Source organism: Neocloeon triangulifer, unplaced genomic scaffold (assembly GCF_031216515.1).
Source record: "Neocloeon triangulifer isolate White Clay Creek 2 clone unplaced genomic scaffold, ASM3121651v1 ptg000017l, whole genome shotgun sequence".
In the NCBI taxonomy this organism is placed as follows: Eukaryota; Metazoa; Arthropoda; class Insecta; order Ephemeroptera; family Baetidae; genus Neocloeon; species Neocloeon triangulifer.
The window spans coordinates 5,282,144-5,297,328 of NW_026775559.1; the positions used below are offsets into that span (position 1 = coordinate 5,282,144).

A 15,185-nucleotide genomic window follows, 5' to 3' on the forward strand; every position below is an offset into this window, starting at 1 on the left:
ATAAATTGGCTAACCTGGATGAAGGAGGAGGCAACATTTGCAGTACCAATCGATGATGACCTCAGAGCCGCAGCCCTTTCCAGTTCGGCGTCATCCTGGTCTTCATACTCTGTCACAGACGCTCTCTCACTTCTGGCAGAGATGGACGACTATATAAAAAAAATTAATTATATTGATTTTTAAAAAGTTATATTTTTCTTCTAACCCTAGCTGGAACCGCTGGGGGTTTGGAAGGACGCGGAGGCGGATCAGGAGGACGAATTGGCTGAGTTCTTTCTGGCGGTGGAGGTGGCTGATGCGTTGGCGCAGAAGAGCTTTCAGTTTTGGCTATTGGCCTTCCGGCTAGGGTTTTGTCAGACTCTCCACTGTCCTCCGAGCTTGAGGCCACCAAGGTCATGGTACTCAGGTTGCCAGGCGACGAGGGAACACTCGTAACCGTGTCACCTGCAGGGAAGAGTTTAAGAGAATCGAAAATGTGAGCATCTTGGGTTATGCAACCGGCTCAACGCACATGCTAGACAGGTTGCATAACCCTGTAAACAACGCTAACAAAGTACGAAACCGTTGAAGCAAGGGCTGCTTGCTGTGCGGAAAATGACAAACTAAATAATCGATTTACCTGTTAGTGTTTCTGAGCTTGAAGATACGGCTATGGACTTTGGAATTTGGAGGAACTTTGTGCCGGGCGGCTCTGCTTCACCGTCAGGATCCACTTTCAGAGTAACACTCTTTCTTGGCGTGCCAGGTGAAGCTGTCACTGTGACTTCAGTGATGGCAGTAGCTTCCCTGATTTTCTGCAGACCAGATACTTGATCATCTTCAACTGGAAAGTAAATTTATGTTATAAAAATATTATTATATATAAAAAAATTAAGTTCAAAATTCTCACATTTGCGGAAGCTGCAGCGCCAGTGGCCCTTTGAGTAACCCGCCTGCGAGTCGTAACTGTGGCTCCTGTCACGGTCACTCATCTCAGAGCCGTAGCCTGAAAGCATCTCTTCACATGTTTTATCCATCTCAAAAAAGGGCACACCTAATCACAACTCGCTTACCTGAGACGGAACTGGCACCGCTGGTTCTGCGGCACGGGGACAAAGCGCTGCTGCGGCGCCGCTCGGTATCGTACAAATGTAACATGTTTGGATCTTCCCTGCCCGTAATCCCCTCCATCGCCCTTAAATAAATTCACTTGTGAGCAAATTTCGCTAAGAATAAAAGAAAAAATTCACTCACATGAAAGATTCTGGTCCTGCTGATGGCTGGTCCGGGGGGTCGGCGCTGTAAAAGACGCGCTTGAGCGCCTCGAGCACCGTGACGCCGTCTGTGAAGACCCGGTATGTCAGCAGGAAAGTGTTGAGGAAGTCAATGGAGAGGAAGCGGAGGTCTGTGAGGCGCTCCAGCAGTCGCTCAGGAGTTGCGTAACGAATCTGCGGCACCTTGCACGAGTTGAGTGTACGACTGAAGCGGATGTCCACATCGTCCTTGAAGAGTTTGGGGTCGTTTTTTATCGACTGAGGCATTGTGACGCTAGACGTGTCAGACATGGAGCTGTGCAGCAGGTCGTTGAAGTGTACGTTGTCCATACACTATCAGAATAATAAATTTAAAAACGATTAAAACAAAATGTAAACAGATCAGAAACCAAGTTAAAATACCTTTAAAGATCGAAACATGTTGGTGAAAATTAAAAAAAATGTCTTCTTTCTTAAATAATTAGATAGCAAAATAGGTTGCTAAAAGTTGATGCAACACCGGCGGTTGCTTGCCACAAACTACTGCGTGCTTGATAAGATCGCGATATTTACGTTTGTATACTTTCAACTTTGGTATGGTTTGACTATAACAGCAGTGCAGCTATGAAGCTCCCCCTGCGAAAGTTCTGTAACGGTAACGTATAAGCCAACTCGACAACTAATTCAAATGGCTTCTGGATTTGTTTGCGCACCCTTGGTGCAAGCAAGACCGCGTGTGCCACAAAACGAAGACAAGATATTGTTAGCCTATTTAATGCATAAATATAACACAATGTAACACTAACCAAGATATTGAAAAAGTATCTGAGTAGGTCGAGTAGGACAGCAATTATGAAAAATAATTGTAATATTTCCTGGTCATTGAAGTTTTTTATATGAATTATTAAATTACTTTATTATATGGCAATTAATGTTAAGATTTGGTTGTAGTTTTTAATCATGAATTCCGTTCAATTCAGAAGTACATTAGATTTTTTATTTTTTTTTTTAACAAAGAAGTACAAACATTAAAAACAATAAAAGGAAAATAATGAGAGAGAAACAATATTTTCATAACGTGCTGGTATAAAAAACTATGGCACTGCACAAACCTGGCTAATGTCACTGATCCACGCCTGCTTCTCTTGCATAGTTGAAGCAACGAGGTGGACCGTGATCTGGTTGCTGGCGGAGCCCTGAGAGGCGCCGCCGCCCGAAGAGCTGCTCTTCACGTCCAGCACGATTTTGAAATCACGGTTGTGCAGGTCAGACGACTTATGGCCCGAAGTCAAATGGGCAGTACCGGTCGTGGTGCTGCTCTCGCTGGTGCCGCTGGACTGACTTGACGCTGAGCACACTGAAGCACCTGATCATCAAATTAGAGAAACGCCTCAGGTGCAGCGCCGCGGGGGGCATGCGAGGGGTGGGGGCGGCACGCGAAGGCCGCCCCAACATCCAGTCTGCTCTCGCGAGTCTCAATCAGGGTCGGGGGAACATTGGGCTTACAACTAGGCAGCTTATGTGTAATTTAATGTTTCGATTCACAGCTTTCTCAAATACTTTTGTATTTTAATAATTTGAAAAAGTTTTATTTTGCAAATGGGAATGTTCAGGGCTTGGTCTCTAGGGAAAGTGTTAATACTAAAGGAAGGATGTGAAAGGAAGGATTTTGTGGTTCAGGGTTTGTGTTTTAAATTTGAAAATTTGTTTGATAATTTCTAGGTTTTTGCCATTTGGTTACACAGAGGTAAAGTTGCACTTTTTATCCTGGCATTCAAACTTATGATTATTATCCCTGATGTATGTATATAAATGTCGTTTTCCATAAAAAATAACCATGCACAATCAATCAAATATGCTAAAGATGAGTAATTTGGCAGAAAAAAAATAATTAGTGATCATTTAGGCCGCAGTCAAGAGTTATTATAGAAAATCTAATCCTAATTATAAATGCAGAAAATGCTTAAATTGTGTTTAAAAATTTCCTTGTATTATTTTGGGCGTGAAGGAGAAATCAACTAATGACTATATATTTATTGCATGTAAAAATATTTAAATAAAATCGCTATTTATAAATTTAAGAAGTGGCAACTTTACGCCCAGGCAAACAAAACAAGCAGGCACAAAAAACGCCATTCCATCGGCACACCGACCAGCAAGAGGGGCGGCCGCAGTGAACAGAAAGGGTTGTTTTGAAAGGGAGCGAGTAGCCGTTAGTTCGGCAGTCGCACGAAAGTTTTTTTTATATCAAAAGAGGCCTGTCTAAGCAAGGCTTTGGCTCATTCAACAGGGTGTGAGAATGCAGGTTCTGAGAATAAAGGGCCTAGAGAGACCTGGTTCCCGCGTGGAGGCGGGCTTGAGTAGATGTTGGGGCGACTGGGCCGTGGAGGATGCCATACCGTCATCGTCTGTTGCTGCGCTCGACTCACTCGGGTCCTCGATCAGGACGGCATCCGCCAGGGGGATCTTGCCGATGTCTGGCAGCAAGTGCAAACGGCCCCCAGATGTTCTAAAAATTTAATTCAAAGAATCATGAAATTAAAATGATCTACTCCTGTTTTTTTCCGAAATTTTTGCGTACGTTTATACTTTTTTATGTCGATCAAAGTGTATGTGTGTGTGTGTTTTTTTTTTGCTACTATGATGTTATGTTACCATGTTTGGATAATAACTGAGTGAAAATTAATTAAAGAGGAAAATTAAATTCTAACGCCATGAAAATAAAAATCGTAAAATTTTATGGAAAATCTACTTTTTATATTAATTTTTATAAATGTTTTCAAAATGATGTTCTTTATTTTAAATTTTTTTCTTTTCGTGAGATTGTTTAAATATTGATACAGACATCACCAAATAGGCGGGCAGAGCGTTTATTTTTACCAAATAACATTGTTTTGAAAAAAAAAAATCCCAAAGAAATATATTCGCCAGAATGTGCTGCTATCCGCTGTAAATATTTAATAAGGATGTCAAATTATAATAATGATAATAATACTCAGTAAGTTTTTGAGTGATAGGTTTCATAAAAAAAATAAAAATCAGATTTCTGAGTGGGTATACCAAGAAGAACCATTAAATTAGTGAAAGCATAAATAATCTCAAATTTTGAAAACAGAAAAAATTGGCGGGGTTTCAAATATAAACCCCTTTAAGGAAGGCAAAGATTAAATTAAAATACGCCTATGTTATGCAGGTTGCATAATTAGGACTTATGTAAGAAATTTAAATATAAGCGATTTATTATATGTTTTAAATAATTATAAATTTATCAACAAAATATAAAATGCATTCAATTAAATTTATTTTTGTTTACCTTGTGGCAAGGATAAGATGGTTGGAAAATAGGAAACACTGGCGGAGTGCCTCCTTTTCAGTTTTGAAGTTGGTTAGTCGACTACGTTGTGATCTCTGCTTGTCGCTCAGCACCTGGATCAAACATCCTGAAAGAGAAGATCGATTCTATCAGTTTCAGGCAAAGACGGGGCAAAGATTTCGAAAGGCAGGTGCTCCACCGCGTCACAAAAACCGAGCATGAACAACAAAACCGTGGGACTGATCTGAACTCATCAATCTCTGCCTGCTTTCGATTGCTTAATCTACTGGTACCAACATGGCGCTGCGGTGAGATATTGTTTAAGAGTCGGCGAAGGGATGCAAGAAAACAACTGTACAACACGAATCGATTCTCAGGCAGAGGGAAGCTGTCGATTTCTTTGGCGAGGGGAGCAATCTTCGATTAGGGGCGAAAATTTTGATGACGTTCGGGCATGATTTGGTCTGGTACGGAAAAAGCCAATAATATCGATCAAATTAAATTTTGTTTAAAAACATTTTAGCGTAAAAATTAGGCACGGAGAATTGAAAATATTATTATTTTGAATCCTAATCGATTTAACAATATTTTTTTCATATACTAAAAATTAAATTCTTCCAAAATTTAATTTCAAGCAGTTGAAATTAAATTGCAATGACTAGCGGGAGAAATTTCACGTAGGGCACGCTCGTGACTGTGAAAAGGGAGCAGCAGCAACGAGGGTTAAAACACAGAGGGCGACGGACCTGTTACATTTACGCTTACGGCCGCTGGAGTAAATTGTACTACGCACGGAGGCGGCGGGGTCGCACGGCCGGGCGGCCTAAACGGCTCGGCTAGGCAGCCAGGGGGTCGCACGTGTGCAGCACGGCTGCATAAATCGCGGCGACGAGTGCGTCTCTGCTCGAATTGCGAGCCACGAAATGCATCGGGGCGAGCGAGCACCCCGCACCCCTCGACTTGTTACGATACCCTTGCCAAGGTCGCCAATTACGTCACCGCCACTCTTGTGCAGGGATGAAAATAGCACTGAATAAACACGGGGAGCGCACCCCTTGAGTCCGATGACCAGCCGTGACGGGGTGGGTTTTCGGGGGTGGGTTGAAAATTGTGGACAAACGGCTTTAAATTCTCAGGAGATTTATTCCAAACGGATTCGTATTTGGTACTTTCGGACTAAGATCGTGTCGAGGGTGGTACCGATCACCACTCGACTCACGTAGTGACAACAACTTGTTGGATTCACCCCTTCTTTTTCATTCAAATCCATCCCAAGAGAGAAATTAGAAATCAAAAAGTAAAAAACAGAAAAGGATATTTTAATTTATTCTTCTCATGAAATATTTAAAATTTTCAATTGAATTTTTTTTTCATTCTAGGAGGACAAAATTTTTTTAAGGGTGAAGATTTTGAGCTTGGCGCGCGGCCAGTGAACAGCTGTGACCGCAGGAGCAGGCGTGCTGCGTCTGCACCCAAGCCTCGTCGGTTCGGATCAATAAATACTGGGTCAGGGATGTGGTGCTCGAGCGGTGACGCCCCCGCGGCGCTAACCCCAACTAACACACGCCGCGATTGCGCCCTCGCCGGGTCGCGGTCAGCGGCGGCAACCTTTGGCAGTGACCTCGGCGTGTGCAACTTTAATGGCTTGCAGCACATCCAGCACACACACAAATGGCAAATTGGGTTAATTTGACCGCGCGTCGGCAATTTGCGAGCTGTTGCGATTAATTCTTGATGACGATCCTCACTCGCCACATCAGGCCCTTGCAGCCGTTTAAGCTAATGTGCTGACCTTACGGCCGACTGCCCTCAAGCAGTTTCCATTTCTCTGCCATTTATTTCATAATGTACAAACACCGCAAAATTTTATTTGCACGCTCGGCAGGGCATCGTGCGGCGGGCTGCGCAGCCCGAAAATAAATTTTCCCTGGAAACATGTGAATTTTGCATGAGGAGAGCACGGCGAATTTGTTCATTACGCAAAAATTGTGGTGCTTGTGGCGATAGCTTTTTGCAAATTAGCAAACAGTTGACTTTCATATTCTTCAATTTTTAATCTTGTTTATAATGGCAGCAAAATTAATTAAATTTTATTTACACTTGTATCTATTTAATTTTATCTATTTCACAAATTTGGGCTCTTTTATTTACTTTTCATTAAATTTAATTGAATTGAAAGTACAAAAATTTTTTGGCCACATTAATTCGCACAGTAAATTGAAATTGATGTTGTGTAGAAACAAACAGAAGAAATGGTAAACGTGAATTTTCTCTTGAAAATCGTCTGGAACTTATAGTTTTGTAATTCACATTTACAGTGGTTTTGAAAATAAGTCAAGAAGACTAAATTATTAAAATTTTCCACAAATTTTTATTTTTATGGTGTCTGTTTCTTTTTTTTCTAACTTTTCCAAAGTTTAGAGTTTAATTATATAAGCCTGGCTTGATGAGGATCAATAAAATAGCCACAAAAACTGAAATTACGACCTCTTTTATGAGACCAAATGATTCAATTGATCTTATTAAATCATAAAAAACATCTCCGTTGAAAAGTTTCTTATTCAACGAAAACTTTTAACGAAATTCTACCTTTTTTGTGATCAACAATGGTGACACTGACTTAATTCTTTCAGCATTCACGACGGAGAAGAAATTCTTGAATTATGCGGTTAGCGTCGGATTTAATGAGCGCAGGAAGTTGAGCGCCCTCAACTTTCTTTCCTTCCCCATGCAAATTTGACAAATAAGTTACAAAAGCGCTCACCTTGTCGCACGAAGACTTGGTTCACATCCAACAGAATGTCGCAGCCCTCCACAATCATCCGCTCCACTGCCAGGTTTTTTCGCAGATTTTCCGTCTCGCTCACCTGCAAATCAAGCGAGCGGATAAATAAACAGATTCAAGAACCCGTTTGGAATGCAAAAGCACCTCATCGTGCATCTGCCGGGAAAGGTCTTCGAGTTGCCGCCGGGCGTTCTCCAAACTCTTGCGTTCCACATGGTCGTGCGGTGTGTGTGCCAACAGCTCGTGGAGGGTTATAATGTAACGGGGAACCTGTGAAATTTGAATTTTTTACTTGGTTGAGCAATTTAAATCAAACTTGGAGGTAACTTGACTGAAATTTTCAAAAAAATTCCACGCACAAACAAAGCAAGCTGCAGCTTGGAAGAAAAAACAGCTTTTTCGTTTTTGGTCAAATATTCAATGATAAAAACTCTAATTGTGGAAATTTTCAACATAAATAAAATACAGATGTTTTCATATTTTTGTAGGGAATTCAGCGTGATGATTTTTAACGTTTTGTTTATTTTTAGAACATTGAATAAAACCATTAATTGGATCTGGCCTTTAGAAAGCTTCATAAAAATACCCAGAGTAAATCAGAGCCCAGTGGACCATATAAATAAATAAGCCTGATTTCAAGCACATTTATTTCAGTCTCTCTCTCCAGAACGAGTCTACTTTGATCGTTGTTGTGAGTTGAGCGCGATTACGCGACGGACAGAAACCGCATTTTAGCTGGTAAAAAAAAAATACGCAAGGCTTGCTAAAAAATATCACGTGTGCAGGTTGTTTGCCCTCGTCTGGCAGGGATAACGTGCAATTAATCAAGCGGAAAGTTATGTTGCAGCGGAATTCTCATTCGTGTTTTTCGCGCAGGTCTCTAAATTGTGTTGCGCTGGAAACTGACAAACTGGTGCTGTTGGCGCTGGTTTTTTTTAATGAAGTGCTGGACGTAATTTTATTTGCACCATGTGCCGAGAAGGATAATTCGCTCTTTTCAACTTTGTCTCTGTGCTTTACGACTTAATAAAAAGCTGCTTTTGCGACACACCCGCTTCAAAGTTCAACTTTTTACGCTTGACAACGATCAAATTAATTTTAATTAATAGTTTTTAGAGGTATGCATACATTTCATAAATGTTTATATTAAAAATATTATCTCAACAAAACATTTTCAACAAAGGCAGCTAGCTGTGCATAAATTAGTTTTTACGTAATGGATCATAACGCCTTAGAAAAAGTTGATTTAACTTTTAAACATAAATACTGAGATCCCATTAAAAATTTTGTTTAATTTTATTTAATAATAAATTAAATTTATAATGATTATTATACTTTTAATGTCGTCACTTGACTCAAAGCATGTGGGTTTAAAATGTTATCTATACTAAACACTATTGCACAATTATATTAGATCTTTCAAATACACAATAAAATTTGTAAAGCATATTATTATATTGAGCGCAGAAAAGCTCATTTTAAAAGGTTTACCGAATACAGTAGTGAAATTGTACAAAGCTAAAACCAACTCCATAATATTCAAAATTAAAGCAATCATAATGGAAATCGAGACATTTTTACACAGCTCGCTTGCCCAACAAAGACAAACAAAGCGCTGCTCGTCGTCAAACATCCTGAGTAAACTAATTAATTTGGCTTCATCAAAGTGTGTTCCTGTGTGTATGTCGCCTTGGCAGTAGTTGGGTCCAAACGTCGATTGGCGGCGACGCACTCACGGCCATAATAATTTTCCGTTAGTCAATGCAACGGGCGTGTGAGTTCCCAACATGACTTCCCTTTTTGGGTACGTTCATGCAGAATGAGAGCTCACACGCGGAACGGCGGCCAAACGGCAAAATTATATAGCCACGATCGCATCGCGCCCCTGGATTTTGACGGCCGACGACTCGCAGCTCCACCGCCGCATTAATCCTGAGCCAAACTCGCCCGCTCTGCGGACACAACTAATTAATCAGCGCCCCTCAAAATTCCGCAGGGATTTGATCCAAACCACCCTCGTTTGGTCTCTCATCATTTATTGCTGTTGCGGCCGAAAGGAAAAGGTCTGCCAGCTTTTTCGACCTCCCTAACAAAGTTTTTTAATGTTGCCTGCCGAGAACGGGCGAGTTTGGCAAAAACAATGGAGGCATTAAGATGAAAATTTTGCTCCAAATGGAACAAGTTGAATGACGCAAAAACTTCTTGGGTGTTTTTTTTTCATCGTGTGCGGGCAAAGTTGCGACACGAAGGTTGAGTTGTCATGAATAAAAGCTTTGTTTATACACACGAGAAAACTTGAAGGCAGTTTATGAAATGTTATTTCACAGCTCCTTGAATTCAAAAACTTTTGGCAGCCCTTTTATCAAAAAATGAAAACATTCAGCTTTTAAGAATAATTCATAAAATGATGTGTTAAAGTGGATATCAACAGCGACCAAAATTTTTTTTAAATCATCAGTTTTGGATAGGATGCATCAAAACTCATCAATAGGGACTTCAATATTTTTAAAATATCCCGAATTTTAAAATTTACAGTCGTCAGAAAAGGTCCCGATTATTGTATTTCAGTCATTCGAAGACAATTTTTTAATTATCTACATTTCGCCAATGGCTCAACCAAAGTTTTTGAAAATTTAGAGTTTGACGTAAAAAGACATGGCACATCTTTTGACAATCTCAGATCTTTGTTCGGGTTGCATATTTTCAAGGGGCACAAAAATTTAATTTTTGACCTTTTGCCAGGGTCAATGACCTTTAAATTACAAACTTTGTTACCACTGACAAAAGATACCTTGGTTCATTAGCTTCAACGTCCCGCCGAGAAAAGTAAAAAATCTTCACCCGTATTAATTTGACAGCAGTTTTAGTAAACCCTTAAGTATCTCCGGCGGCCATATTGAAATTTGAAAAATATGAAATTTTTTTATTACTTGGGTATTTTTGGAACCAAAATACGAACTATCATGAAATTTGTTTGCAGAAATCAATTAATTCCAAGCGCTTAAAAATAAGCTTATCTTTGTCGGAAACGAGTCTAATGCAAAAAAACACGTATTTTGACCTTCAATTAAACGTTTCTCAAAAATTTACGCGGTGACCCCCAATTTTCGTGTGCCAAATCTGTAGCCCGGTTATCAAGGAACATGATGGTGGGTCACACACTTTTGGCAAAGTCATTTTCATGTACTTCAATTACAGTTAAACGATTTTTGTGAAAATTTTACATAAGCGAGCCATGTTAACTTCAAATGCGATTTTCTCAAAAATTTATGGGGTGACCCCCAATTTTCTTGTTATCAAAATGATCCATAAGGTCCATACTAACAGTTCTAAATAATGATTTTGCGATCCTGAGCTGTTGATATCCACTTTAATGTTGATATGCATTTTTTTTAATTGCCTTCTCCTCCTCGGAATGGCACCAGCGTTAACAGTAAAAATGTCCTTTTTTTACATTGAGACTTTATTTTACATATTTTAATATTCATACAAAATTAGATACTTTGATTGTTACTGTCTGAATTGCAAGATCAAACGCACAATTTGGGCTACATTTTGAGCAAAACCCCCTTTTTTCGAGGATTAGTGATTTTGCGTTTGCGCCTACAATCCAAAAGGGTATTAATGGCTGGTGTTTGAAATTGGATGCCCTTGCAAAAAAAGATACCAAGAAATGTTCCAAAAATCTAAAATAAATTATCAAACTGAAAAGTTGAACAAACATGAATTTAAATTTCATTAAATTAATTATTAAAAAACAATAAAATATTTAGTTAAAAACCTATCAATTATTAAGATAATTTAAAAAATATTTATAGATTTTGAAAAGTTTTAAGTTCTTGTGAACATTTCAAACATGTATATATGGTTGATAGAAAGATCAAACTTTCTGCAGTATTGACCCACAATGAGATCAAACATCATTCGTGATATGTTCACACACGCAATACATACAGCTCTGATGCGCAAATAACAAATAACTACTTTCCGCCCTCACGCATTCCAATTCCAATTTAAAGTACATCATATGTGACATAGATTTAAAACACCTTCAACGACAGTTTATACACTTCAGTTATTTCAATTTCAAACTCTTTTTGCTCGTCTCACTCTGCTGAGATTTGCAAAGCAAACACTTCTCGTAATTGAAAATTTGACGAAGCGAAATTGATTGCATGTACAAATATGCATAAAGTGTATATTCCACACTACATACACATCACGTGAACGTACATAGGAAAGCTGTTGAGCGTCGATTCTGTTAATAATAATTCTGCCCAATGAACAAATTTAGCCCAGCTGCCTGCATTAATCCTTGAACAAACAAGGGAAGTGCCTGGAAATGACGCAAAATAAACGAGTGTAGCGCGGCGTCCGTAAATTTTCCGCCTGTTTGCCAGCTCCGTTTGTACGAACAGGTGGGTCTGTTTGCAGAATTATGTGGTAAAATGGAGTCATTAAAATTTAGAGAGGTAATTCTGGTGTGGCAGAGAGGATTATGCGCCAAAGCAAAATGGAATCAAACGAAAGGGGCAGCTCTGGCCGGGTGATCAAAGCGGAAAGTTCCGCTTTTCATTGAAAATAATTTTATAAGCTCTTTGGAAAACAAAATATCTTATTTTTGGTCCAAAAATATAATTATATCATAAAATGAAGATTATTACGGAAAAAACTGGAATTTTTAACTTGATTTTTGCCAGTAAAGTTTACGGGTAAATAGAACAATTATGTAGAATTTCAAAATAATAATAATAATAATGATAATACATATGTATTGTATTTATTCAAATTTTAAATTTGTTTTGAGAAAAGAGTCTTTTGATTCGCAGGGCTCTGCCATTTTCTGATTAGCCTAAGAAATTTATAATTTCCTATAATTGATGACGTTTCTCAAAAGTATCAATTATTTTAGTACAGTTTTAAACCACTAAACAAGAAAACAAAATCAATGCAAATTACATGAGTTTGCAAAGACTGACCTGGTGCATGGGGTAGGTGAGGAAGGTCTCGAGGGACCTGCCTTGGCAGGCAGGCTTATTCTCGAGGCGGGCGAGCAGGGCTGCAAACGCCGGCGACTGCTTGCACTCGGTAAGCACCTGCAAGCTGTAGTGGTGATTTCGGACGTACTCTTGGTAAATACTCAGCATGGGCAGCAACATGTCGAAGAGATCTCCTGAAACAAAGGGCGGCCCTCACCAGCACAGGAGCGAGAGGGAGAGCGGAGGGCGACACGCCAAGTCAGCTAACAACAATACGCGTGCACAAGCCACACAACAACAAAAGAGACGACATATGTGTCGATTGTTAAATCAACAACGCGCAGCGATCAAAGGCTCAAGGAACAGAAGTTTCCTAAAGGCGGCGGCGAACACGTGAGTCGCACTGGAGAGAGACAGATTCGGACGAGATGAAATGCGGAGTGCCAAAGTTACAAAATTACAAGCTCATATTTTAAATTGAGAGTTTTGAACCAATTAAATTTAATTCACAATAAATTTTTCTAAATGATTGCCACTTTTTTATGTGTAAAACAATAGTCTTATTTCACATTCAAGTTGACCTTTTAAAGATTTTTTTTTCAAAAGGCGTTGAATTCATTTTATATTTATTAAGTTCTTTTAGCAGCAACCAAACCCTAAAATTATAGGGCGCCAATCCGCAAAAAGATTCATTAGTCACAAACTTCAAGAGTTCTAATTTTGAGAAAGTAACCGCTGTGCAGAAAGGGGCGGTCACAGGACACGGAGCAACTTTGACTTTGACGACCGCAAATCGTGCTTTCCTTTCTCTCTCCCCCAGAGGAAACGGCCTGCAGCGTCGCGCCCAAAAACACACACACCATGGACCAGACCTAGCTGCATGCCAATCGAGTAAAAGTTGTTGGTTTGCTTCCAGGGGCGCAGTAGGAATGGATGGAGAGCGGTAATAAAGCAGCACTGACCCTTGAAGGAGGCCACGTAATTACGGAAATAACTTACGGGTATAGAGAGTGAGATAGAGAGAACACCAGCATACTCGGTTTGTTAAGGAAGAGAGAGCAGAAGATGAATAGTTCGTGGTTGGCTGTTTTGCGTCTCGAATGTCCCTGTGCGCTAGTTGCGGAGGTAACGACGCGCGAAACGTGTGCAGTCTGAAACCTCGCTTTCTCCCGAATTACGCTTAAACTACGTTTGGGGTATGAGCGGAAGGTTATTATATTATTGAAGATGCTGGATGTATACAAAAATCCTGATGTGATTTGATTTTTAAGAACAAGAATTTTAAAAGAATTCTTGAATCAAAAATTAAATAAAATGGGATACAAAAAATAGCTTGAACTAGAAATATTTTTTTTAATTTAAAAATATGAATTTTTTAGGAAATTATTTATACATTTTTCAAAAATTTTTCAATTCGTGGCGGAACCAACTTAGAAGTGAATATTGAAATAAACAATAGTGCTGCACCAGAACAACAGATCCAATTTCGCAGTCGAGCGAATTCTAGTCCGCCGGCAAAACGGTCTGATGAATTCGGCTGGTTCGGAAACGACGGGCAAAAAGTTACGGCCTGAAAGATCGGCAACGGTAATCATGATGTGATGTAAGCAAAGGAAACGAAAGTATGCAGCCCGCGGGACATGAGCGTTGAGCGGGATGTCTGCTTTGTATTTGTATTCTCCTTCGGAATGGAGTCGGCTTTCAAGAACCTCATAAAAACTATTTGCATTCAGAATAACGAGTTTTAAATTGGAAAGGTCAAACGACGCGACTCCATTTCCACGGTTCTCATAACCAACTTAAGCTCAACCGTGACGTTTTTGCATTGCGAAAATGTTCATTTAATTAGAAAATGGTTAAATAATGTGGTTTCTCGGTAATGATGAACATAATGAAAAATATGATGAGTTCTGCCTCTTTTACGGTCGTAAAAACTGCATACCTTGAGGCTGTTTGCGATTCACTTTAAATAATGGAATGGGGTATAATTGATTGAAACAGAGTTTGCTGTGAGCTGTACAACAATGCGAGTTTTTCTGGCAGAAATTTCCGTGTTTTCTTTGCAAAGGAAAGGTCAAAGGTGGCTGAGTGTTGCTTGGGGGAAAAAAATGAAAAATTCGTTATTTTGTTTGCCATCTGCACACTATCACCTACGCTCAACAATGTTGATGCAGATAAAAAGTAAAATTATGATACCTTCAAAAATTGTGTGAAATAGCTGATTATTTTAATATATGTTTAAATTTTACTCTGTTATTTGAAAATAAAATATTGAATAATGATGGCGATCGTCTTGTGTTGCAGATAAAAAAGCATCAACTAGAATAAAATTTTCACCGTTAATAGGATGATTTTAATTAAATTTGTTTGTGAAACAAAAAATTGCCATTATTAATAAATTGAAAAAAATTCAATCAAACAATTTCGACAAATAAACAACAATACTAATAATTTGAAGAAGTGTTCTTTGAAAAAGCATCAAATAGATAATTATCTATTCTCTCCGTGTAATCAAATGTTTCACAGGCAAATTATAGCCCTGGTGATAATTCGTGCCACGGTATAGGTCGTCTCGTAATTGATTGGGATGAGCGTCACGCGCATTGATTGGGGGCGCGACCCGGCTGGCAACTTCTACAATGTTGCACCTGACTCGTGAGACCGTAAATCTTGCGCGCGGCCAAACACGCGCGCAGATATTAAACAACGCGAGAGCCCGATTTCGTCTCCCTTAAGCCCTCTTGGCATTTTCCGACGCGGCGGTCGGGGCGATAAATCACGATTCGGAAAAGAAGAAGGGATGTGTTTGTGTGTGCGTGTGTTCATGGCAAGGCGGCGGCTGCTGTCAAAGCTAATAAACAGGGCACACGGGCGAC

The 15,185-nt window shown here is 39.5% G+C and overlaps 1 protein-coding gene across 11 annotated transcripts in view; it reads right to left on the reverse strand.

Moving 5' to 3' along the window:
* LOC132202927 (ras-specific guanine nucleotide-releasing factor 2-like) overlaps positions 1-15,185 on the reverse strand; it is a 76,469-nt gene that overhangs the window by 6,024 nt on the left and 55,260 nt on the right. For 5 of the 11 annotated variants that reach the window (XM_059630262.1, XM_059630259.1, XM_059630261.1 and 2 more), the window contains 12 exons: positions 12,310-12,503; positions 7,475-7,600; positions 7,310-7,412; positions 4,546-4,672; positions 3,566-3,741; positions 2,345-2,598; positions 1,234-1,586; positions 1,053-1,174; positions 890-997; positions 620-823; positions 206-444; positions 15-149 (listed from right to left, as the gene is read on the reverse strand). In XM_059630262.1, the coding sequence (XP_059486245.1) occupies positions 15-149; positions 206-444; positions 620-823; positions 890-997; positions 1,053-1,174; positions 1,234-1,586; positions 2,345-2,598; positions 3,566-3,741; positions 4,546-4,672; positions 7,310-7,412; positions 7,475-7,600; positions 12,310-12,503 (2,141 nt within the window). The remainder of the gene's footprint in view (positions 1-14; positions 150-205; positions 445-619; positions 824-889; positions 998-1,052; positions 1,175-1,233; positions 1,587-2,344; positions 2,599-3,565; positions 3,742-4,545; positions 4,673-7,309; positions 7,413-7,474; positions 7,601-12,309; positions 12,504-15,185) is intronic. The other 6 variants (XM_059630264.1, XM_059630263.1, XM_059630265.1 and 3 more) reach the window with 4 other exon arrangements.